At 41.3% G+C, this 24,713-nt stretch overlaps 2 protein-coding genes and 1 non-coding gene across 7 annotated transcripts in view; all 3 read left to right on the forward strand.

Moving 5' to 3' along the window:
- The first annotated feature begins 209 nt into the window (after positions 1–209).
- The window catches only part of MCF2 (MCF.2 cell line derived transforming sequence), a 124,545-nt gene continuing 100,041 nt past the window's right edge, over positions 210–24,713 (forward strand). For 2 of the 5 annotated variants that reach the window (XM_003918354.5, XM_003918355.5), the window contains exon 1: positions 210–769. The gene's annotated coding sequence lies outside the window, so the exon portion shown is untranslated. Of the gene's footprint in view, positions 770–19,100; positions 19,118–24,713 lie in introns of those variants that run through there. The other 3 variants (XM_009198362.4, XM_009198363.4, XM_009198366.4) reach the window with 2 other exon arrangements.
- LOC116272274 lies at positions 8,490–8,593 on the forward strand. Its single transcript, XR_004180991.1, has one exon. It is a non-coding gene; the product is annotated as a small nucleolar RNA U13 (small nucleolar RNA).
- LOC103880926 lies at positions 18,737–24,503 on the forward strand. Its single transcript, XM_021932744.2, has one exon. The coding sequence runs from the start codon at positions 18,850–18,852 to the stop codon at positions 19,564–19,566; it is 717 nt and encodes a 238-aa protein (XP_021788436.2). The 5' UTR covers positions 18,737–18,849; the 3' UTR covers positions 19,567–24,503.

Consider the following 24,713-nt stretch of genomic DNA (forward strand, 5'->3'; position numbering starts at 1 on the left):
TTCTCCTGCCTCAGCCTCCTGAGTAGGTGGGATTACAGGTGTCTGCCACCACGCCCAGCTAATTTTTGTATTTTTAGTAGAGATGAGGTTTCACCATGTTGGCCAGGCTGGTCTCAAACTCCTGACCTCAAGTGATCCACCTACCTCAGCCTCCCAAAGTGCTGGGATTACAGGTGTGAGCCACTGCGCCCTGCCAAGAGATCTATTGTACATCATGATAACTATAGTTAATAACAATATATTGTATACTTGAAAACTGCTAAGGGAGTAGATTTTACATGTTCCCACCAGAAAAAAGATACATATGTGAGGTAAAGAAAGTATTAATTAGCCTGATTTAGCCATTCCAGGATGTATACATACATCAGAAATCATATTGTACACCATATAATTTTTATTTGTCATGTACAAAAAAAAAGACATGCCCAGCTTCTTCTGCATTTTGTGCAAAAGTATTTTGTTTTCAAACTGTCGGGCTAACTCTTGAGTGGGCGTTCTGTTTCTCCAGATTTGTCCTTGTAAATAAAAAAAAATTAGGTCTCCTTCCTCTACTGTGATACAGTGTATGATTTATAATTTTGTTTCTCGGTTCTACTTCAAGTCAAGGCTTCTCTACACTTTTAGTTGCTGACATCAGATTGGCTTTGAAACTTTTTTTCATGTTAAGAGCAAGAAGGCTTTTGTTCTTGGAGCAGGCAGAGAGTATTGTGCATTCTTTTGGCCGAGGAAACAGAATAAGCTGCGACCGTCTTAAGAACAAACATTTGTGGTAAGGATTTCTTTACCTTAGACTAATATAAGAAATGGATTGGGGCAATGAGTGGGTCAGTCTATTTTTATAGATAGGATCCCCCATAGCCAGTCTTTTTCATTCTTGTGTTGTTTCCCCTTTTTCCTAGAATCCCCCATTTCTAAGACCAATGAGTTGCAGGACACAGTGCAGTTCTTGTAAAGGTGTATCCATCCATACAGACTGCAATAACCTGCTTTGGGTTTCTCTGACAGTTCTTTGTCAACTGTTTGGGTTCTTCTAAAATAATTAGGATTCCCAAGTAAAGGCAGGTGGGAATTTCTCAACTCTGGATTAAAACCTCACCACTGTAAACCTGGAATTATTGGTATAACAAATCTGATGTGCATCTGGGCTTCATGGGATGGCTGTACCTTGGTGTGGTTCCTATGGAATCTATGGGCCTCAGTCTCTGAGCCCTATAGTGATTAGGACTTGAGAAATTGCCTTGTGAACTTGCATATGATTGGCTTATAAATTTGGACAGCAGATTATTTATTTTCAGTGGGTAAAAGATCATTCCATTATTTGTGTCCAATTCTTTTTAAGCACGCGAATTTTCCAGACCAAGAACTACCTTGATCCCCAGAAGGTAGCTGGGGGGATGTAGACTTGGGGAGCAAAGAAAAATCGGAGGTCTTCAGGGCAATCTTCCAAAAGAATATGGTAATGTTTCTCACATTTTTTAAAGCAGGATCTCTAGTGAGACAAAACCACATTTTATTCTTGCTCTATAGTATTTATTTGTGGAGGTAGAAAGTTTCTGGGGAAGAAGTGGGACTGTTTATGTGAAGAACCTAGAGGTCTTCTCAGAATGAAAGGGTTGGAAGCTCCAACCCTTTTTCTCTCTGATAAGCAAGGTTCTTGGAAGTTTCTTGAGGGGCCCAAAAAGGTCCTAATGAAAACTCACCAAACTTGGTGAGAAAGAGGTAGAAAGGGATGGGAGCAGCTCCCTCCCAGAGCCCTGTGTCCTCATTTTTTCATCTGAGCTGGTTGCTCTCCAGGCTAGCTGAAAATCTCTTTCTGAAATTCCCTTTGTCTGTGCTCCTATATCGGATCGTTATTTCCTAGATTCATTGTCTTGCTCTTCGTTGATTGACTTCATCATATTTTGGGGGGAATACATTCTCTACTAACTTCTTTATATGGGTTATAAAGTTTTATTAATAATAATAATTATTATGTCTGAAAATGTCTTTGACAGCCTTCATTTTTGTTTGAGAGTCTGACGCAGTATAAAATTCCAAGCTGAAAAACCTTTTCTCCCCGATTTTGTATTTATTTTTCCATTAGTTTGTAGAATCCACTGTTGCTATTGAGAAGTTCAATGTCATTTTCTTTCATTTTTTTTTTCAACTTTAATTTTAGATAAGGGGGTAAATATGCAGATTTGTTATATGGGAATATTACATGATGCTGAGGTTTAAAGTACAGATCCTGTCACCCTGGTAGTGGGCATAGTGCCCAATAGGTGTTTTTTTTTTTAATCCTCCCCACCTCCTTGCACCCTCTAGTAGTCCACAATATCTGTTGTTCCCATATTAATGTCCATGTGTGCTCAATGCTTAGCTCCCATTTATAAATGAGAACATGTGGTACTTGGTTTTCTGTTCCTGCACTAACTTGCTTAGAATTATGGCCTCCAGCTCCATGCATGTTGCTGCAAAGAACGATTTCATTCTTTTTTTATGGCTGCCTAGTATTCCATAGAGTATATATAGCACATTTTCTTTTCTTTCTTTTTTTTTTTACTTTTATTTTTTATTTTTATTATTATACTTTAAGTTCTAGGGTACATGTGCACAACGTGCAGGTTTGTTATGTATGTATACATGTGCCATGTTGGTGTGCTGCACACATTAACTCGTCATTTACATTAGGTATATCTCCTAATACTATCCCTCCCCCCTCTCCCCACCCCACGTGTGTGATGCTCCCCTTCCTGTGTCCAAGTGATCTCATTGTTCAATTCCCGCCTATGAGTGAGAACATGCGGTGTTTGGTTTTCTGTTCTTGCGATAGTTTGCTGAGAATGATAGTTTCCAGCTGCATCCATGTCCCTGCAAAGGACATGAACTCATCCTTTTTTATGGCTGCATAGTATTCCATGGTGTATATGTGCCACATTTTCTTAATCCAGTCTATCACTGATGGACATTTAGGTTGGTTCCAAGTCTTTGCTATTGTGAATAGTGCTGCAATAAACATATGTGTGCATGTGTCTTTATAGCAGCATGATTTATAATCCTTTGGGTATGTACCCAGTAATGTGATGGCTGGGTCAAATGGTATTTCTAGTTCTAGATCCTTGAGGAATCGCTACACTGTCTTCCACAATGGTTGAACTAGTTTACAGTCCCACCAACAGTGTAAAAGTGTTCCTATTTCTCCACATCCTCTCCAGCACCTGTTGTTTCCTGACTTTTTAATGATTGCCATTCTAACTGATGTGAGATGGCATCTCATTGTGGTTTTGATTTGCATTTCTCTGATGGCCAGTGATGATGAGCATTTTTTCATGTGTCTGTTGGCTGCATAAATGTCTTCTTTTGAGAAGTGTCTGTTCATATCCTTTGCCCACTTTTTGATGGTTTTTTTTTTTTTTTCTTGCAAGTTTGTTTGAGTTCTTTGTAGGTTCTAGATATTAGCCCTTTGTCGGATGAGTAGATTGCAAACATTTTCTCCCATTCTGTAGGTTGCCTGTTCACTCTGATGGTAATTTCTTTTACTGTGCAGAAGCTCTTTAGTTTAATTAGATCCCATTTGTCAATTTTGGCTTTTATTGCCATTGCTTTTGGTGTTTTAGACATGAAGTCCTTGCCCATGCCTGTGTCCTGAATGGTATTGCCTAGGTTTTCTTCTGGGGTTTTTATGGTTTTAGGTCTAACATGTAAGTCTCTAATCCATCTTGAATTAATTTTCGTATAAGGTGTAAGGAAGGGATCCAGTTTCAGCTTTCTACTTATGGCTAGCCAGTTTTCCCAGCACCATTTATTAAATGGGAATCCTTTCCCCATTTCTTGTTTTTGTCAGTTTTGTCAAAGATCAGATGGTTGTAGATGTGTGGTATTATTTCTGAGGGCTCTGTTCTGTTCCATTGGTCTATATCTCTGTTTTGGTACCAGTACCATGCTGTTTTGGTTACTGTAGCCTTGTAGTGTAGTTTGAAGTCAGGTAGCGTGATGCCTCCAGCTTCGTTCTTTTGGCTTAGGATTGTCTTGGCAATGCGGGCTCTTTTTTGGTTCCATATGAACTTTAAAGTAGTTTTTTCCAATTCTGTGAAGAAAGTCATTGGTAGCTTAATGGGGATGGCATTGAATCTGTAAATTACCTTGGGCAGTATGGCCATTTTCACGATATTGATTCTTCCTATCCGTGAGCATGGGATGTTCTTCCATTTGTTTGTGTCCTCTTTTATTTCATTGAGCAGTGGTTTGTAGTTCTCCTTGAAGAGGTCCTTCACATCCTTTGTAAGTTGGATTCCTAGGTATTTTATTCTCTTTGAAGCTATTGTGAATGGGAGTTCACTCATGATTTGGCTCTCCGTTTGTCTGTTATTGGTGTATAAGAATGCTACTGACTTTTGCACATTGATTTTGTATCCTGAGACTTTGCTGAAGTTGCTTATCAGCTTAAGGAGATTTTGGGCTGAGACGATGGGGTTTTCTAAATATACAATCATGTCATCTGCAAACAGGGACAATTTGACTTCCTCTTTTCCTAATCGAATACCCTTTATTTATTTCTCTTGCCTGATTGCCCTGGCCAGAACTTCCAACACTATGTTGAATAGGAGTGGTACATTTTCTTTATCCCATTTACCATTGATGGGAACCTGGGTTGATTCCATGTCTTTGCTACTGTGAACACTGCAGTGATGAACATACAAATGCACGTGTCTTTTTGGTAGAATAATTTCTTTTGGGTGCATACCCAGTAATGGGATTTCTGTGTCCAGTGGTAGATTTGTTTTAAGTTTAAATCTCCAGGCTACTTTTTACAGCGGCTGGACTAATTTACATTTCCACCAACAGTGTATAAGTGTTTGCTTTTCTCTGCTGCCTTGCTAGCCAGCATCTGTTGTTTTTTGATTTTTTTAGTAATAACCATTCTGACTGGTGTGAGATGGTATCTCATTGTGGTTTTGATTTCCTTTTCTCTGATGATTAGTGATGCTAAGTATTGTTTCATATATTTGTTGGCCACTTGTATGTCTTCTTTCAAAAAGTGTCTGTTCATGTCATTTGCCCACTTTTTAATGGTGTTATTTGGTTTTTACTTGTTAATTTATTTAAGTTCCCTATAGATTTTGAATATTAGGCCTTTGTCAGATACATAGTTTACAAATATCTTCTCCCATTCTGTAGGTTGTCTGTTTGCTCTGCTGGTAGTTTCTTTTACTGTACAGAAGCTCTTTAGTTTAATGAGGTCCCACTTACCTATTTTTGGTTTTGTTGCAATTGCTTTTAGGGACTCAGACAAAAATTCTTTCCAAGGCCAATGTCAAAAAGAGTATTTCCTAGGTTTTCTTCCAGGATTTCTATAGTTTGAGATCTTACATTAAAATCTTTAATCCATTTTTAGTTAATTGTTGCATATGGAGAAAGGTAGGGGTCCAGCTTCAGTCTTCTGCGTATGGCTAGCCAGTTATCTCAGCACCATTTACTGAATATGGAATTGTTTACCCATTGCTTGTTTTGGTTGGCCTTGTCAAAGATTAGATGGTTGTAGCTGTGCAGCTTTATTTCTGAGCTCTCTATTCTGTTCCTTTGGTCTATGTATCTGTTTTTGTACCACTACCAAGCTGTCTTTATTTGTTTGTTTTTGAGACTGAGTCTCACTCTGTCACCCAGGCTGGAGTGCAATGGCATGATCTCAGTTCACTGCAACCTCTGCCCCTGGATTCAAGCAATTCTCCTGCCTCAGCCTCCTCAGTAGCTGGAATTACAGGTGCCCGCCATGACACCCAGCTGATTTTTGTATGTTTTAGTAGAGATGGGGTTTCACCATGTTGGCCAGGCTGTTCTCAAACTCCTGACCTCAAGTGATCTGCCCACCTCAGCCTCCCAAAGTGCTGGGATTACAGGTGTGAGCCACTGTGCCCAGCCACCCAAGCTGTTTTGTTTACTGTGGCTTTATAGTATAGTTTGAAGTTGGGTAGTGTGATGCCTCCATCTTTGTTCTTTTTGCTTCGGATTGCTTTAGTTATTTGGGCTCTTTTTTGGTTCCATGTGAATTTTAGAATAGTTTTTCTTTCTAAGTCTGTGAAGAATGTGATTAGCAGTTTGATAGGAATAGCACTGAATCTGTAAATTGCTTTGGGCAGTATGGCCATTTTTATGATATTGATTTTTCCAATCCATGAACATGGAATGGTTTTCCATTTATTTGTGTCATTCCTGATTTCTTTCAGCAGTGTTTTGTAGTTCTCTTTGTAGAGACTTTTCACCTTGGTTAGGTGTATTTCTAGGTATTTCATTTTCTTTGTGGCTATTGTAAGTGGGATTGTGTTCTTTATTTTTGTTTAATTTTTCATTTCCACAGGTTATTGGGGAACGGGTGGTGTTTGGTTACATGAGTAAGTTCTTTAGTGGTGATTTGTTACATTTTGGGGACTGTGTTCTTGATTTCACTCTCAGCCTGGATGTTGTGGATACATAGAAATAGTACTGATTTTTGTACATTAATTTTGTATCCTGCAACTTTACTTAAGTTGTTTATCATTTCTAGGAGCCTTTTGGCAGCATCTTTAAAATTTTCTAAGTATAGATTCATATCATCAAGGAAAAGAGATTGTGTGACTTCTTTTCATACGTGGAGGCATCTTTCTCTTGCCTGATCTCTCTGGCTAGGACTTCCAGTACTATGTTGAATAGGAGTGGAGAGAGGGCATCCTTATCTTGTTCTGGTTCTCAAGATGAATAGTTCCACATTTCGCCCATTCAATATGATGTTTACTGTGGGTTTGTCATAAATGGCTCTTATTATTTTGATGTATTTTTTTGATACCTAGTCTGTTGAGGGGTTTTATCATGAAGGGATGTTGGAAGTTATTGAAAGCTTTCTCTGTGCCTATTGATCCTCTGTAAGATATTTACTTCTTTCCATCTATAAATATTTAAGTTATCTATCATGTCTGTGGTATACTTTAAAATTCATAAGGATGTCTATCAGTGTAGTTATTTCTGAATAATCTCATTTTGCATTTGATAGGCTCTTTTAATACAAATATTCTTGTTCTTCAGTTCCGGAAAACTTTTTTTCTATTTCTTCTATTATTTCTTTGAAATATCCTTCCCAATTTTCCCTTGTGTGTGTTTTTTGTTTTTTGTTTGTTTGTTTTGTTTTGTTTTGTTTTGACAGAGTCTTGCTCTGTCACCCAGGCTGGAGTGCAATGGCACAATCTTGGCTCACTGCAACCTCCACGTCCAGGGTTTAAGCAATTCTCCTGCCTCAGCCTCCCGAGTAGCTGGGATTACAGGCACCCTCCGTCATGCCCAGCTAATTTTTGTATTTTTGTAGAGATAGGGTTTCACCATGTTGGCTAGGCTGGTCTTGAACTCCTGACCTCAGGTGATCCCCCCTCCTCGGCCTCCCAAAGTGCTGGGATTACAGGCATGAGCCACCGTGCCCAGCCTATCCTTTCCCATTTTCTCTGTTCTTTTTTTCTCTTGGATTCCTGTGAGATATTGGACCTCCTGAATTTATTCTTCTTGTCTCTTATCTTTTTTCTCACTCAACACTGAGACAATTCCACTATACTTTGCTAGAAACTCAATTTCTCACTCTCAAATAACAATTTCACCCTTCCCTTATTTCTTCAAATGTTCCACACTCACTCCTGTCTCTCCTCCTGATCACTATCATCTAATGACTGCAATTCATGACTTAGAAGAGAAAATAGATACAGGAGGTATATTAAGGCACATTACTGGGATTAACACATGCAGAAGAGTAGGGAAGAGAAGGAAGAAGGCTTCGTGACAGAAGCCTCATACAACCTTACAAGAAATTCTAAAGATTGGATAATTTGCCAGTGTGGTCCCCATTTGGGACCAGGGAACTAGCCCCTGATACCCCAAGTCGTTCAGTCATTTAATGTGGGATGCCTTTGGAAGGGGCTGTGACCTTGGTTAGGCAGCTCTTTTCAGCTGAGGCAATCCCTGAATAAGGCTGACAGCCAAAGACTTATCTGCCAGCCTTCTCAACAGACGGGGCAATACGTCCTTCCTTCCCAAAGGAGGATCTGAAGGGCACATTACAGCGTCTACCACATCAGCTACCTGCACCTATCAGTGTTGTGCTGATATTGGCTCGAACCAGCTAGTGAGGGTCAACTCTGCACTTCCCTTCCTAACTTTGCATTCAGTGACATTGTGTTGGTAGCTTAGGACGCTTCTGTGGAGGTTTTAAAGTTTCACCAATCTTTTTCAGGTCTAAAAGCTCTCTTTCTTTTTCTCCAATTGTTCTTTGTTCACAGTATTCCCTTATTGTTTATGGATTATAATAAGGATTTGAACCTTTCAGTGTGTAACCAATTAGCATTGTTTTTAAAGTTCACTGTTCCCTGAACTACGTCTGTTTCTTTCAGAGATTTTTTTCCATTTATCATTCCGTCCATATATCATCTCTTCAGCTCTTAAAGGACCAGGCACTGTGTTAGGTGATAGGGACACAATAGTGAACAAGACACAAAAAGATCCTTCTTTAGTTCATAAACGTGATGATTGGGTTTTCATGTACATGTGTGAGATGTGCCTCCCTCAAAACTTGTTACAACATTGGCTCATTACCCATCTGACATGAAGGGAAAAAAAGACGTAAAAGGTTCCTGTTGTAGGTATTGTTTTCTTGTCAGAGAAAAAAACTAGTAAATATACAGATAAATACTATTATTTAAGGAAGTTGTCATTGCTATGAATGAACAAAATTCAGTGGATGGAGCATATGGGAGTAGGGGGATGTCTGTTTTACAGAGTAGACTGGGACCATGTCTCTGCTGTGATAGTACTTAAACAGAGACCTGAATACAATCGGGATAGCAGGCCAGGTAAACCATTGCAGTGGGGGGCAGCCCCAGGGGTGATGGACTCTGAGGAAAGAACAAGCACTCTGTGTTCCAGGAACACCAGGAAGGCTAGTGTGGTTGGAGCAAAGTGTACGAGGTTAAGATTGACAACGCAGGCAGGGCCCAGATCATTTTCACTGTTTGTCTTGGTCTCCTTTTGCATTTGGTGACTTCTGTCTGTTGGGGTTCTACCCGAGAAACAAGAACTAGTAAACTTTGTACATGTATGTGTAGAATCTTACGTGTGTGCTTTACCTTTGTATATTTTTAAATTGTGTATTATATACATTATATACATGCACGTATAATCTATTGACAGAGTGAGACACACAGAGGCGGAGAAAGAAAGAGACAGAGAGAGGGTGTTTTTTGTAGTAGGTAGGTGGTTATTTCAAGAAATTGATTTTCAGGATCATAGGGTGCTGGCTAGGCAAGTTTGAAATATATAAAGCAGGCCAGCAGGCTGGAAATTCTCAGGCAGGTGTTGACACCTCAGACTTGAGGCAGAATTTCTTCTCCTTCAGGGAAATTTTAGTTTTGCTGTTAAGACCTTTCAACTGATTGGATGAGCCACCCAGGTTTTCAAGGATAATCCCCTTTGTTTAAAGTTAACAGATTGTAGAAATTAATCATATATACAAAAACCTCACAGCGAGGCCCAGATTAGTGTTTGATTGATTAATTATAGCCTAGCCAAGTTGACACGTAAAAGTAACCATCACGGTGACTTACCTCAAACATTTGGTGATCTTAGCCTGCCTGTTCGTATTTAAAGATGACATCCAGAAAAACTGATGGGGGAGTTTATAGGAGAGGGTTGCCAATTGGAAATTATTGCTTTAGGGTGACCAAGAGGAGGTATAGAATCTTATAACGGGAAACCCGTAAATACCAGATTGGGAAGTTTTTCCTCCAGAGGGCCTTCAGTTTCCCCAGAGAAGTCTCTACTCCCTTGGGAGGAGGGGATGTGCTATGTGTGGGTGCTGTCCTTCGATAATGGGTGGACCTGGGGAGGCAGGAGGGACTTTTCCCACATTAGAGTCTTTTAATGAATGTCACTGTTTTGGGGCATGAGCCTCACTCCTACCCTTCACAGTACCTGCTGTCTCCAAATCGCAAGGCTTCCCTTTGGTCCATGTTCCTTTCTGTGAGCCTATCTCCCACCTCATCCTAAGCTGGGGTTCCCTGAACATTGACTCGTGACTTTGTCTACTTTTGACCTTCCAAAAATAGTGAAAATAGTGTGTTTCATCTGCCATTTCAAACTACACAGACTAATGATTGCATGAAACAGCCTTTAAACATTGAGGGGAAGGTAAGGAAGGGAGTGTCTTTGTTTGCATCCTGAAGAACCACAGTGGCTTGGGAGGGGTCTGCAATAGCAACAGCCACAGAGCCAGTGACTGAGATGTAGCACAAATGCTACAGACCTCTGGGTTTCAGCTGACCCCTAAGGCCCCTGGATCCATGGCTTGGTCTGAATATGGGTAGTGGTGGTGAAACTCTCCTCCAGCTACAACGGTATTTCAAGTCATGCCAAAATATCAGTATTCTATTAAAATGGAGATACGGCTATCATCTTCTTCCCAATATTATAACGTGCTGTTCCTCCTGGGGGAGGCTCAGATGAGGCTGTTCTGTCCTTCTGGATTGAGTGCCTCCAGATAGGATGATTGAGAATGAAGATTCTGGGTAGAACAAATGATCATAGGAGGGGTAGGCTCCTAAGAAAAGAAATCTGGCTTGGATGGAAAAGGAGGAAGGAAGCAGAAGGAACCTAAACCAGAGAAAAGGAAGTGGTCAGGTGAAAGGGAAAACAATGGAAATTGGGCCTAAGAATCTCCCAGCACCTATTTCTCTCCTTTCATCATCCTCCATCACAACTTCGATTTCATGTCCTCATTTTAATGCCCACACCCTATTCTAAGTTTATTCCGTCAGAGTCCTCTGAAAGAAGACCAAGGACACAAACAGACTCTGAAAGAACAGATAAATGACTAGGAAACAGAAAAAGATGCTCAACCACACAAGTAACCCAGAACTAGCTATTTCAACAATAAGAGGCCTTGGAAAGTCTGTCCTGAGAATACTTTCAAAATGAGTGTATCTCTAGCTTGAAATTTTAATACAGGATATTCTCTGTGCACATCCAAAGATTAGATTTCAGATAAAAATGACAATGTTCTTAGGAGAAAAAATACTTTGTTTTAAAATATCAGGGTTTCAATATTTCCATATTTTAAAAACATGGTATCTATCAACTGATGCATGAATAAACAAAATGTGGTCTAGCCATACAATGAAGTATTATTCAGCCTTAAAAAGGAATGAAATACTGATACATGCTACAGCATGGTTAAACCTGGAGAACGAGCTAAGTGGAAGAATCTAAATATAAAAGCTACATATTGCAGGATTCCATCTGCGTGAAATGTCCAGAATAGGTAGATCCATTGAGACAGAAAATAGATTAGTGGTTTCCTAGGGCTGGTGGTGATGTGGGGCCTTAGGAAGTGACAGCTAAAGGGTACAGGTTTCTTTTGGGGACGATGAGATGTTCTAAAATTAGATTGTGATGGTTGTACATCTCTGTGAATATATTAAAACCATTGAATTGTACACTTTAAATGGGAGACTTGTATGGCATGTGTATTCTATCTCAATAATGCTGTTACAATAAAAAATATGATATTCTGGAATACTGGAATCCTTAAAAATGATACAGTCATTGCTAAGAGGTGAATCTATTCATGGATTGGGAGACTAGACTTTATAAGCTTTATAAGCACTAAGATTCCTTTAAGACAGAGGAAGACTGAGAATTACGGAATTTTATTCTGGCGTAATGTTATCAAGCTACAGATCTGCAAAATTATAATTCATTGGTATGGTTGTTTTCACTTCAGAAATGCTAGGATCAGAGTCAGCCAACTTACAGTCTAGTTCTAGTTATGCTTTGGGCAAACAGCACAAACTTCGGAAACTCAGCTCCTCAAAACCTCAGTCTCCTCACCTGGAAAGTGGCAGTAAATAAACTGGGCCTTCCTTGTACATGTGTTGGGAGGATCATATGAGATGAGAGATGAAAAAGTGCTTAAAACATTATGCAAATGAAGATGTACACTTATTATTAATTTTGTAATTATTAGTAGTAACAGCAACTGTATATCAAATTAAGATGGTAAACTACTCATCATGTAAAGACTTGATCCTTTAAATTCATCTTTATATGAACTAAACAACATGTCTTACATACTAAGTCCTCGTTGTACATTTCTTATTGGTCATCGTTGCCTAAGAATATATATTTTTGAGAAATAACCAGGTCATATGTACAACTATGGACCTATAGTACAGTCTATTACCTATACTTTTATCTTCACGTGACCTATATAACCAGTCTGGTAAAACCAGTTTTGTTAGGTCAAGCTGTTTAACTTGGTCTTCTAGCTGTTTAACTTGGTCATCTTTTCAGATGGCAGTCTCGAGTCCCAATTCATGTCAGTAAATATTTGATTGGGTGGCACAGAAACTCAGAAAGAAACAAACTATTCCCATTTCGTTGAGCCTAAACTCATCATGCCTAATGTGGAAAGAAGCAAGTCTAGCTAAAAATTAAAGAAAGAATTGGGAAGTTATGATTCCAAACTCCTACTCCTGACTCTAATTCTGCCCCAAGCAGTTAACATTTGCATTTCCAATATATCATCATCGTTTGAGCAAGTACTCAAAGCATTTCATAAAAGGACTGCCAACATTTACAGAAGTACTTGTTTGCTCGACTACAAATATAATTGCATTGGAAATATTCTTAAACTTTTTACACAGCCTTTGGCCATCAGAACAGAGCAAGGATTTTTATTTTTGTTTTTATTCTGAGACAGGGTCTCGCTTTGTCACCAAGGCTAGAGTACAGTGGCACAATCGTGGCTCACTGCAGCCTCAATCCCTGACCTCCAACCGGGCTCAGGTGAGCCTCCCACTTCAGACCCCAGAGTAGCTGGGACTACAGGGATACACCACCACACCTGGCTGATTTTTGTAGTTTTTATGGAGACGGGGTCTCCCTTTGCTGCTCAGGCTGGTCTTGAACTTCTGGGCTCAAGTGATCCAACTACCTTGACCTTCCAAAGTACTAGGATTACAGGCGTGAGCCACCGCGTCTGGCCCAGAGCAAGTTTTAAAGGAGCTACTTCTTTTAAAGCACAACAGAAATCATATTTACCTCTGAAACAATGTTTTCTTTGGAAAGGAAAGTTTTGGCCTTTAAAATGGCACGAAATTGAAGATCTATAAATGGAAACATATAAGAATAAAATTTCTGAGGAATTTCCTGAGAAGGGATAAACATTAAGTCAATGTCAGGGCCTGGATTCAGGTCAATTCATTGATCAATCTCTTTGGGCTTACTTAGCTGAGGGTGTCAAAATGACTCCCTTGCATTTAACATACTTTTCAGGATTTTTACATACATCTAAGAAGGCTCCATGATGCCAATCTGGAGTTAGATTATAATGTATTAGTCATAATGTATTAGTTTGGATTCTTTTGGTTGCAAATGATAGAACCCCAACTGTAAGCTAGTTTAAGGACAAAAGAAAATTTATTGATCTATGTAACTGAAAAATCTAGTGGGTGGATATTTCTTCAGTCATGGCTGGATCCAGATGTTCAAATAATATCATTAGGAATCTGTTTATATGTATCAGCCCTGTTTTCATGATATTGGTTTCATTTTCAGGCAGCCTGTCTTTGCAGCCTTAGGCTTACCTCATCTTAGTAACGAACAATTCAGTGAAGATAATTTCTACCTTTCATTGGTTCTAGAAATTCCTGGGATTGTGTATCATTGCTTCAAACTTATCACAGTGGCCATGGGGACAGAATACGCTGATTTATTTGGCCTGGACTACCCTCCTGCCCTGAAGTGGGGGTTTGCTGGAAGTCTCATCTGTGTCACATGGATTTAGAATGGAACAGGGACTCTCCATAGGAATGTTGAAGTACATAGATGCCAACTAGGCAGGCAAAAACTACCAATGTCCCCTGCATACATGGCAAAGAACCTAATGTGTGAAACTTGATACAGTCCTTTATATAATCACAAGTAATTTATATAAATTGTGAAGTTGCTATTATCCTTATTCTCCAAATGAGGAGTTTTCATTTGGTAACCCCCTCACATGTCAATAGACTTCCTGAATTCTGTAGAACCTCTCAAAATCAAAGGTAGTATGGATATTTTTAATTTTATTGCCTACTTCCATTTTCAGCATTTCAGACGTTCTGGTTTCTCAAAACCTATGCCTAATTTACTATAATGAAATAATATTCCAGGCCAAGGTGGGCAGATTACTTGAGGACAGGAGTTTGAGACTAGCCTGGCCAACATGCATAAACCCATCTCTACCAAAAAAAAAAAAAAAAAAAAAAAAGAAAAAGAAAATTAGCCACATGGTGTATGCAACTGTAATCTCAACCTACTCGGGAGGCTGAGTATGCCGAGATCTGCTGAGTCCAGGTGAGGCTGCAGGAGCTGAGATTTGAGCCACTGTACTCCACTCCAGACCTCCGTCTCAAACAAAAAGAAAGAAAAGAAGAAGGAGGAAGAATGAAGGAAGGAAGGAAGGAAGGAAGGAAGAAGGAGGAGGGAGGAGGAGGGAAGGAAGGAAGAAGCAAAGAAGGAAAGAAGAAAGAAAGAAAGAAAGAAAGAAAGACAGAAAGAAAGAAAGAAAGAAAGAAAGAAAGAAAGAAAGAAAGAAAGAAAGAAAGGAAGGAAGGAAGGAAGAAAGGAAGGAAGGAAGAGAAAGAAAGAAAAGAAAGGAAGGAAGGAAAACAAAGAAAAGAAAGAAAAAGAATGAAAAGAGAAAGAAAGAAAGAAAAGAAAGAAAGAAAAGAAAGAAAAGAAAAGGAAGGAAGGGAGGGAGGGAGGGAGGGAAGGAGGGAGGGTATTCCCTGTTACTCAAATTCCCTGTGTCCTACTCAGGAGGGGTAAGATTTAGGCAAATGGTGTAACACCTTACTACATCACATTAGAGAAAGAAATTTGGTATAAGGCTGGTTTATCCTTAGAATTCATCCAAGGGCATTAATGAAATACTACCAAAGGGCCTTATTTCCGAAAGAGTTAGTTACATTGTAAGGCCCCAAAGACTGCATTATAAAGTAATGTAGATGAATCTGAATGTGCTATGCAAATTAAAGACTGAGTTACAGCTATGCGTCTTTTTCTTCAGACCTGAAAAACCCTGAGATTAGTGTTCTTTCCAATAAGGGTCAGCACTAAAATTAAGACTGATGTTCACTCATTGTCACTTTATTCACCCATTCAGGTAACCCACATTTTGAGGGCCTACTATATGCCAAGCCCTGGAAGACAGTGCTTAATAAGACATTTCTCCTGGCATCAAGGGCCTCAGAGTATTTCTGAATGATAGACCTGCAAACAATTGCAACACATGATAAGAATCAGCTTGAGAAAGGTAGGATGAACGGGCATGAAAGAAGGTGTTTGGTTCAGGGAGTCTAGCAAAGCTTCAGAGAAGAGGTAATTATTTTCAATGACTGCATAATTAATGATTTTATGGATGACACAGAAGGAGCTCATGTGAGCTTAGGCTTTCTCTCCCTCTCTCATATTTGGCTATCATCTATCCATCCACTCAATGTTTTTTCCAGCATTCTTTCAATGCTTATAGATAGCACGTAGTTGAAATTATACTGCATATTCATCTTGCATGCAGATAAGTCAATCAACATAAGGTCATGATCATTTTCTCGTGTTCTTAAAAATCCTTCAATAATTTCATTTTAAAAATTAGACTTTTTAAGATAATTCTAGATTCATAAGTAGCTGTAAGAAATAATACACAGAGGCTGGGCGTGGTGGCTCACGCTTGTAATCCCAGCACTTTGGGAGGCCAAGGTGGGCGGATCACCTTAGGTCAGGAGTTCGAGACCAGCTTGGCCAACATGACAAAACCCCATCTCTACTAAAAATACAAAAATTAGCCGGTGTGGTGGCGTGCACCTGTAATCCCAGCTACTCAGGAGGCTGAGGCATCAGAATTGCTTGAACCCAGGAGGCAGAGGTTGCAGTGAGCCGAGATCGTGCCACTGCACTCCAGCCTGGGTGACAGAGCAAGACTCCATCTCAAGAAAAAAAAATAATACAGAGAGATTTTGTATCCCCTTTACCAAGTTTCCCCCAATGGTAACATCTTGCAAAACCATATAGTACAATATCACAAGCAGAATATTGGCATTGATAGAATCAAGATACAGAACAGTTCCATCAGTTCAAGGAATGCCATTTTTAATAATTGATATGTGTAACAATCCATTGTATGCACTTATGGATAAAAAATCCATAAAATCCATTATGAATAATGGATTTATGGATATCCATTTAGGGATGTATCATAATTTATTATCCTGCTATTGTTTGATGTGTGGGTTGTATCCAATTTGGGGCTATAATTAATAATGCTTTGCATATAAACTTTTGTCAAAAATCTCTGATTATTTCTGTAGGAGAGATCCTCAAGTTAAAGGGTATGTACATTTTAAGGTTCACAATTTGTTGAAGAGACTATTCTTTCTCCGTTGAATTGTCTTGGCACCATGGTCACAAATAATTTACCTTAGATGCAAGGGTTTTCTCTGGATTCGCAGTTCTATTCTATTGATCTATAAGTCTATCGTTATATTAGTATCACACTGATTTGATTATTGCAGCTTTGTAGTAAGGTTTTAAATCAGGAAGTGTGAGTCCTCTTTTTTTTTTTTTCAAGATTGTTTTGGCTATTCTGGATCCCTTGAAGGATACTATTTTTTGGTTACCTTATTTCTTTGTAAATAACCTCCCATTTGTGATTTGACTTTTGTTTATGTTTTTAATTATACAGAAGTTTAAAATTTTTCCTTTTAGATTTTTATATTTTTTACATATGTAGAAAACATTCTTTTATCTTGTTAAGTTTCTAATAGCTTTCTAAACCTAAAGTTATTTTTCCATTTATTTCCTTCTTTTTAAAAAAAGGAGTTACAAAAATAACAGTTGCTAATAACTGTAAAAAGTTTAACATACTTATTAAGCAAAAAACATGAGATTTCTCCTATAACCAAGTGCTTTCCAATTTCACTTTACAGAGATCAACACTGTTAGCAGTTTGTATCCTTCCCAATCATTTTCTATCACCATACACACGTATAGTGTTTAAAATAAGGGATCAAACAATAAATATTGTTTTGCATCTTACTTTTTTACACTTGACAACATGGCAGGGCATCTGTCCATTTGCAGATCAATCTCATATTTTTAAATTATGCTATGGAAAGTATTTCCCATTGTTAGATTTTAAAAATGTCGTCCTAGGTTGTTATTTAGAACTTTTATAGACTACCCCTCATTTGTGTCTTATTTATTTTTAACTTATTTTACAACAACTGCCACATTAGTAGAATTCTTAATGTCATCCTATCCACAGTAGTGCGGAAATTTTAACTGGTTGCTTCTCTACCCTCTGCACACATTCAAGAGAGAGGCTGGCAAACATTCTGCCTGGTTGACTTAACACATTCAAATAACTTACACATTCAGATAAAAATATACAAATCAACTCCCAGAAGTTGAAAAAGCAAGGCTAGGGGAAGAGGTGTGTGCTTGTAGCAGGGACGTGTGTGTGTGTGTTCCTCCCTTACTCACTCTGCCTTTTGCACTTGCCTACCCCCACTTTCCTCGGGTATAAATTGGTGATTGCTCATAAGAGATCTACTTGGAATGATTGGCCTGTATAATATTAGTCCACTCTCCCGCCAGAAAATTTTGAAGAGGATAAGTATTAAAGAAAAAAGTGACATGTGGCATTTGCAATTCCCATCAGGACTTCTAAGCATTAGAGCAAAATTGGGGCGAATCCCTATGGCATTAGCTCGGCTTCAGACACACATTTTTTTTAAATGCTAACACCCCAGGCCTCTCCTCAGCTGGCTACTGCTTCACAAGCAGGGCTCCCTCAGGTCCTGCATACCCCTTTCCTTCCAGGGACTGCGGAGCTCCATCTTCCCTTAGCCCCAGTCTTTGAGGGCTTTGGGTTCAGGGCAAGGAAGGAGCTCTAGCTCCTTTCGTTTTCCATTTGGCCTCTTAAACGGGGTGCCTCCTCTTGCCTTTCCATTTTCTCGTGTCCTCTCTAAAGCGTGTCAAGTCTCTCATGCCCATGGCAGATGGCAGCTCAAGTGTCTATACAGGGGGCTTGGCATTTGGGACCTGAAGGGCGTGGGACTTGGGATATCCAAAGACCGAGATCAGATTATGTCTGTGTGTTTGTTTGCATCCTCGGAGGACATATTTCGGCTTCAGCACAGGGCCTTTCAGACTATTCAGGGCTCGTATCCTCCTGGGGCAAAGACAGCAGCACTGACTGGGCCGCCTGCATGTGCTCACACAGTGTAACTCCCTTGCGCCGTGTTTGCCCAGGTGGATACTGGCCAGGATGCTAAGGAACCGCCAAGACTTGCATGAGTTGCCATGAGAGTGCGAGGCTGGGCTGTCTCTCCCACCACAGGTGCTAACCTAGGCTGGCCTTTCGTCCCTCGAAAATGGGCATCTCGGCAGAAATTCTCCCTTTTGGCTCCTTGCGTCCCTCCTCCACAGCCCCCGCCTCCTTTCATTCACCGGTGGCTAAGAGGGGGCGTGGGTGTGCGCACCCAGGGAGAGTTGCCCCCGCAGCGGCGGTGGCCAGAGCGCTCCGCCGGAGCCCCAAACTCCTAACAAGTTCCCGGACTCTGCGCGCGCGGACGTCTCAGGCCCCTGCGCCTCTGTCCCTACTAGAGGGGCTCCGGAGGACTGGCGGCTGCGGAGCGGCTGGGCTGAGCCGGGTCAGGGGCTGTACCCCTCCGGCAGTGCCTGAGCGAGCAGCGGCGGCGCCCGAGTCAGAGCTGGGCAGCTGCTGGCTGGAGTAGCGGCCCTGCCCGGGACTCCAGCGTGAGGATGGCAGCGGCAGGGGCCCGGCCCCACCTGGGTTCGTCAAGGCGGGCGGCCAGGCACATACCCCAAGCTGCCGCTTCGGCGCCGTGGACCCCAGTGTCGTGCGGCAGGATCCCAGGCCTGCCCCAGAACCCAGACGGCTGCACTTTCATGCCGATAGCCCAGGCGATCCCTCTGCAGGTGGACATGGCCATGGCCCTGCAGCGCGTGAGGATTGCCGAGAAGTACGGGAAGAACTACCTCTGCCTCCTGCAAGCAGTCTTCGTGGCAGGTAAGGCCCCTCCTCTCATCTCCTCCCTGGCGGCCTCTGGCTCGCTTGCCCTTCTTCTCACCTGCTGCCTCCCCAGCCTGCCCGGCTTTTCTTTATTTTCCAGTCCACACCCCTCCCCGCGCGCACTTTGTCTTCCAGTCCACACACCGCCCTCCGCCCACCGCGCGCACACACGCTTTCGTGCTGCAGTGGCGCTCCCAGTCACGAACTCGCTGGGTCATCCGTTCTCTGTTCCTCTGGCCAGCTGCCGCGCTGCGGGCGTGCAGCTCTGCTCTCAACTCGGACACTGCAGGAGGACTGTGGGAAAGTGCAGGAAGCGGTATGAGAATGTCTCTGCCATTGCTGGTTCTGGTCTTCTATCCCCTTCTCACCCACTTTGGTGCGTCCCCGGAGAAGTGGGAATAGAGTGTCAACACTGCATTTCACACAGCAGAACCCAGCCTCCTTGAGGAGTGCACTTCCCTTGTAATATTCCCTGAAGTTGAAAAAGCAATGTTTTTTGCTTTTGTTTTTCCCATAACGCATGTGGAGGAAACCAAGTCAAAAAGGCACTCGGGTTCTGGGTTCTGAAACCAGCAGCTGGCCGTGGCAGGACAGGTGGGGGAGTAGTTGTAGGGAAACAGCTGCTGCCACTGACTTGGGCTTTGCACCCAGAAAAGCGCATCTTTTCATCTTGGTCCATGAGCTTCTTGCTTCCCTACAAAGGCAGAAGCTCTTGTTCGTCTGGAAGGACAAACAAAAGCAAAGTCAAGTAACTCACAAAGTCTTTACGGCCACTGCCATGGTTTGATTAAGGGGAGTGAGTGGGGTAACATGGACTTGGTCACTTGCCAGTCGTGATACACTCACATTTAGCAAGCTGAAGTTGCCCAGCTTTGGGGTTGGTGCAACAGGGAGGATGCTGCAGGCTGTGGGACTGCGTTCCTATGGGGCCATTCTGACTGGGGCCCGGGGGCAGTCTCAGAACAAAGTGCAACTCTGTGACCTGAAGTTCAGCCAGAGCTTTTCAGAGGAATCTGCAAGGTGCTGCAATTGATGTGTGCGCCTTCCTGTGCGCCCAAGGTAGTTTTGACTTACTAGGTTCTAGGCCTTGCAGTGGAAGTTTTGGTATTCAAAAAATAGACTTGGTGGCAATTTCCCACAAATCAGATAGCCACAACACATGTTCCCAATATACCTCCTTATTCAGTGCTATCCACAAATCTAAAGGAGGCCATGCAAACATCTTCAGTTAGACCAGAGGAAATTAATTCAAGGCTGTGGTCTATGCATCTTCATCACGCAGAACTCTTTGGTCTTGCTTGTTTTGTTTTGAGCTGGTCAATATTATTTTCTATATGTAATAAATCATTAAGGGGAATGTGGTAATGGGGCACAAACGAGTTCAGGTCTTACGAGCAATTTAAATAATTTTTGGAGACTACAAAAAAATATTGCTGAAACATTCTGTGCAGTACAGTGGAAAGTACTTTGCGTTTTGTTCTCATTTACCTTCTGCATCGTCCTGGGAGCTGAAAAAAAAAGACAAAACAAAACAACAACAAAAAACTCCTTTGGAGGAATGCATGCTTAATCACAAAGGTCAAATTAGTTATGCTATGAAATGTAAGTTGACATTTTTCCTGCTAGTGATTTCTCTTTTTTCTAGAGTTGTGTGATGTTTCATCTGTTCACACTTTTGAAGGCTCCTACATGTTGACAGGCCCCCATTCCTGGGGCATTACAATTGCCATAACACCTAAAGGACACCAGTTGCTGTGCTGTGTTTTTACCTAGGCCTGCAGTACTTTTGTACCTTTTCAGCAGTTGCCCTGGAAGAGATTTGTAACCATGTGATTCGAGTACACACTGTAATACAACAATTTTAAATGTAAATGGATTTCATATACTTTGAAGCTATTTGTATATTAAAATATGTTTACAAAGTTTTTCACTGTGGTAAATAACTTTCTGAACAATCACGTCAAAAATGACCATTTATGGATTGCTCAGGCCCGGAAATTACGCTACAGTGTAATAAGCTAGTGACATATGTGTGTGCAGAATCTTCCTTGGGGCAGCCGGAAGAGGAAATGATTGGCTTCGCTTAGGGAGTTAGGGGAAGACTTGATGGAGAGAGTGATGCGTGAGTTGAATCTTGAGAGAAGCACACAAATGTCCAGCTGGACAGCGGGTGGCGACTGAATGTGGTAGGGATAGGTGGCGTTAATGGTATTCCAGGCAAGGAAATAAGATGTGCAAAGACAAGCAGAGAGAGGAGAGCAGAGTAGGTCTGGGGAATTGTAAATACCTTTTAAATGACTGGAGTGTAAAATATGGGGGGTAAAGGAGAGAGAGAAATTTGGAGAGGTAGGCAGGGGGCTCATAAGGCATGTTGAATGGTTCTACTTTATTTCCAGAGCAATCGGAAGCCATTGGAGTGTTGTAAGCAGGGCAATAGAGAAAGCTGCTGCATATGGTTGTACAGGTTATGCACTGCAAAACCCCTAGTGCCTCCACTGACACAGACCACACCAGGAATGATGCCCTTACTAGGGCTGTACAGTGCACAGTATGCACAGTGGTCAGCAGAAGCTATGAATGTTAGAAGCTTTTGCTTTCACAAAGATCACTCAAGTTGTGTGGAGGATTCAGTGTGTGGCTTCTGCAGTGGAGAGGAAGAAGACTGGAGATAAAGTGACTAGTTAGAACACAGTTGAAGTAAGCTGGCTCTGAGTGAATAGAGGCTTGGACTGTCACTTCTGGGGATGGGGAGAAGGGGAGAGGTCTGAGAGGAATTGAGAGGGTAGAATTGATTTGACTTGGTGACTAGTTGTGGTGTTTGAGGGACAGGGAAGAGACTAGGTTAATTTCAGGTTTCTGGTTAGGGTGACTGGAAAGAGATATCATTAACACAAGGAATGGAAGAGGAAGAGGTAGTTTGATTTTCAGTTTTGGGTATGTGGTTTCTGTGGAACATTCAGGTAGAGCTGACCATCGGGTCTGCAACTGGGAAGAAGTAAATGTTATTTCTTACTCTCATCGATATGGTTCATTAAACGCCCCCTGGCACTGAAGTTCTTTCCTTAAATCTACTTCTCCATGGGCTATATTGATAACTCAGCAAGTCTAGTACAGAAGTAGGCACACATTTATTATAAATTATCTTTCAAACTTGTTCTTTATGTTTTCCCTCACACATTTCTTTACCTGATGATGAAAAAAAAAAAAAATGAAAAAAAAGACACGTCTCGTATTCATCACAGGAGGAAAGAATGTAAGCTATACTGATCTAATGTAACCTCAGATAACTTGCATAAGTAGTTGTGAAAACCTGTTCACCGCAAATTTTACTCATCAGAGTTTATAGCTCAGGGAGATATGTAAATCACAACAGAATGTATTCAATGTGCATTCCAGTATGGTAGGAAGATGTATTTCAACCATGATCGGTCATCTATTAAGCCACACTATACTGTGAGTGTTCCACGTAACGGATTTTTCTGGGTAATTGAGGTTCAACGCTTTTAGTGCCTGACAATTTCCCCTTAAAATATGTATCCATTTTGGATGAGAAGCTTTTCAAAAAATGCTATTTACTTTCCTGACCCCTGAACCTGAAAATAATTGCATCCTTTTTTGATGGGTTAAGATTGTCCTTATAATAGCATTAGTTCTTTCAATATGCTGTATTCAGTGCTGCCTCGGGGCTCCTAAACTGTGGGGGGCTATTTGTCCCTATACTAAATGGGCACAGATTGTTCTGCTTTTTAATTTTCAATGCCTGACTCTTCCCTCCTAACTTTTCCGTAGATTTCCTCTCTGTTAGCTGATATTTTTTGCTGCTATGATTTAACTGTTTCTACTAGCCAGTTGTTATTGCCTAATTCTCCATGCCCCCTCCTCCATTGCCCTTTCTGAGTATTATGAACTAGGGAACAAGATAATCACGCTTGTTCAAACTGTGTGAAAAGTGTAATAGACCATGGGTAGGCCTGTGGGGAGTCTACTTCAACTAATGTATATGAGCTTTAGTACATGGACTCTGTGATACCTATTCCAATTGCAAAACATCTTTTTCTTTTCTTTCTGGTTCTTTTGCGTGTTTTGGAGGGTCGATGCAGTTAAATAAGTTATCAGTAAAATCTATGTTCTCCTGCTCATTGAGGTATTATAAACATGTGAAATGGTAATATTTTACTTCCTTGTAAAACAAACAAGTGTGTTCAGAATCGATCAGCAAATCCACATGGATTTTATCCACCGCATTTCTCCGACATGCCTGTGCTTGGCACCAGAAGGCGCTTCATTCTTAAAATTTGCCTCCAGGTTTGAAAGCAAGTGTCCCTGTCTCTGCTCAGCATCTTCTTAAGCAAGCACCCTCTGAAGGCTCAGTAAACAACTTGCACCTTACCTGCTCTAGGGCAGAAGCAGAGGCCAGTCCCGTGAGGAGAGATGCCTTCTATCTGATGGCTGACAAGGCCAGTGCCTCTTTCTATTGCTTCAAGATCTTGTTCCAGAGACAGTTAGCTCCTGGCCAGAGGCCAGTGTCACAGCAGGTCCATTTATTTTTTCACCCAAACTTCCCCTCATTGTATGTTTATGGCGGATCTAAGAATCTGAGTGACTTCTTGTTACTTTCAGCACTGGGAAGATGCCATTGAGCTAAATCCTGAAGGAGGTAGGAAGTGAACTACCAGCGATAACTGGGGCAGAGTGTTTCAAGAAGAGGGGGCAGTCAGTGGAAAGGCCTTGAGACAAGAGTGTGCTGACAAGTTCAAGGAACAAGAAAGAGACTGGTATGGCCGAAGCAGAGTGAGTGTTTGCATATGTGTGTGTGTGTGTGTGTGCGCGCGTGTGTACACACGCATGTGTGCCCACATGAGATGAAGCCATAGATGTAATAAAGTCTGGATCACATAGGGCTTGGTAAGAATTTAGGCTTTTACCCTGAGTCAGATGATGAGCCGTTGGAAGGTTTTGAGCAAAGGGGTCACTTCCGTGTTAACAGGATCCCTCTGGATGCTGTGTAGAGAATAGGATTAAGGTCGGACAAAGATGGAAGCAGTGAAACCAATTAACAGGCTATTAGGATTAATGATGGCAACTTGAACCAGAGAGGTAATTGTGGAGGTGGTAAGCAGTGATCAAATAGATTCTGCATACATTTTGAAGATAGAGTCAGAAGGATTTGCTGATGGTTTGGATATGGAGTATGAGAGAAAGAGGAGTTAAGGATGATGCTAACATTTTTGGCCTTAGCAAGTGGATGGCAGAAATTTTCATCAGTGGAGATGGAGATGCCTGCAGGAGGAGTGGGTTTATGGGGAAAAATTATGAGTATCAGAAGTTTGGTTGGTTGAGACTTGTTAACCGTTTTTTTTTTTTTTGAGACAGAGTCTCACTCTATCACCCAAGCTGGAGTGCAGTGGCGCAATCTCAGCTCACTGCAACCTCTGCCTCCCAGGCTCAAATGATTCTCTCACCTCAGCCTCCCAAGTAGCTGGGATTATAGGTGTGCACCACCACACCCAGCTAATTTTTGTATTTTTAATATAGAATCATGTCGTCTGCAAACAGGGATAATTTGACTTCCTCTCTTCCTATTTGGATGTCC

Source organism: Papio anubis, chromosome X (genome assembly GCF_008728515.1).
Source record: "Papio anubis isolate 15944 chromosome X, Panubis1.0, whole genome shotgun sequence".
Classification (NCBI taxonomy): Eukaryota; Metazoa; Chordata; class Mammalia; order Primates; family Cercopithecidae; genus Papio; species Papio anubis.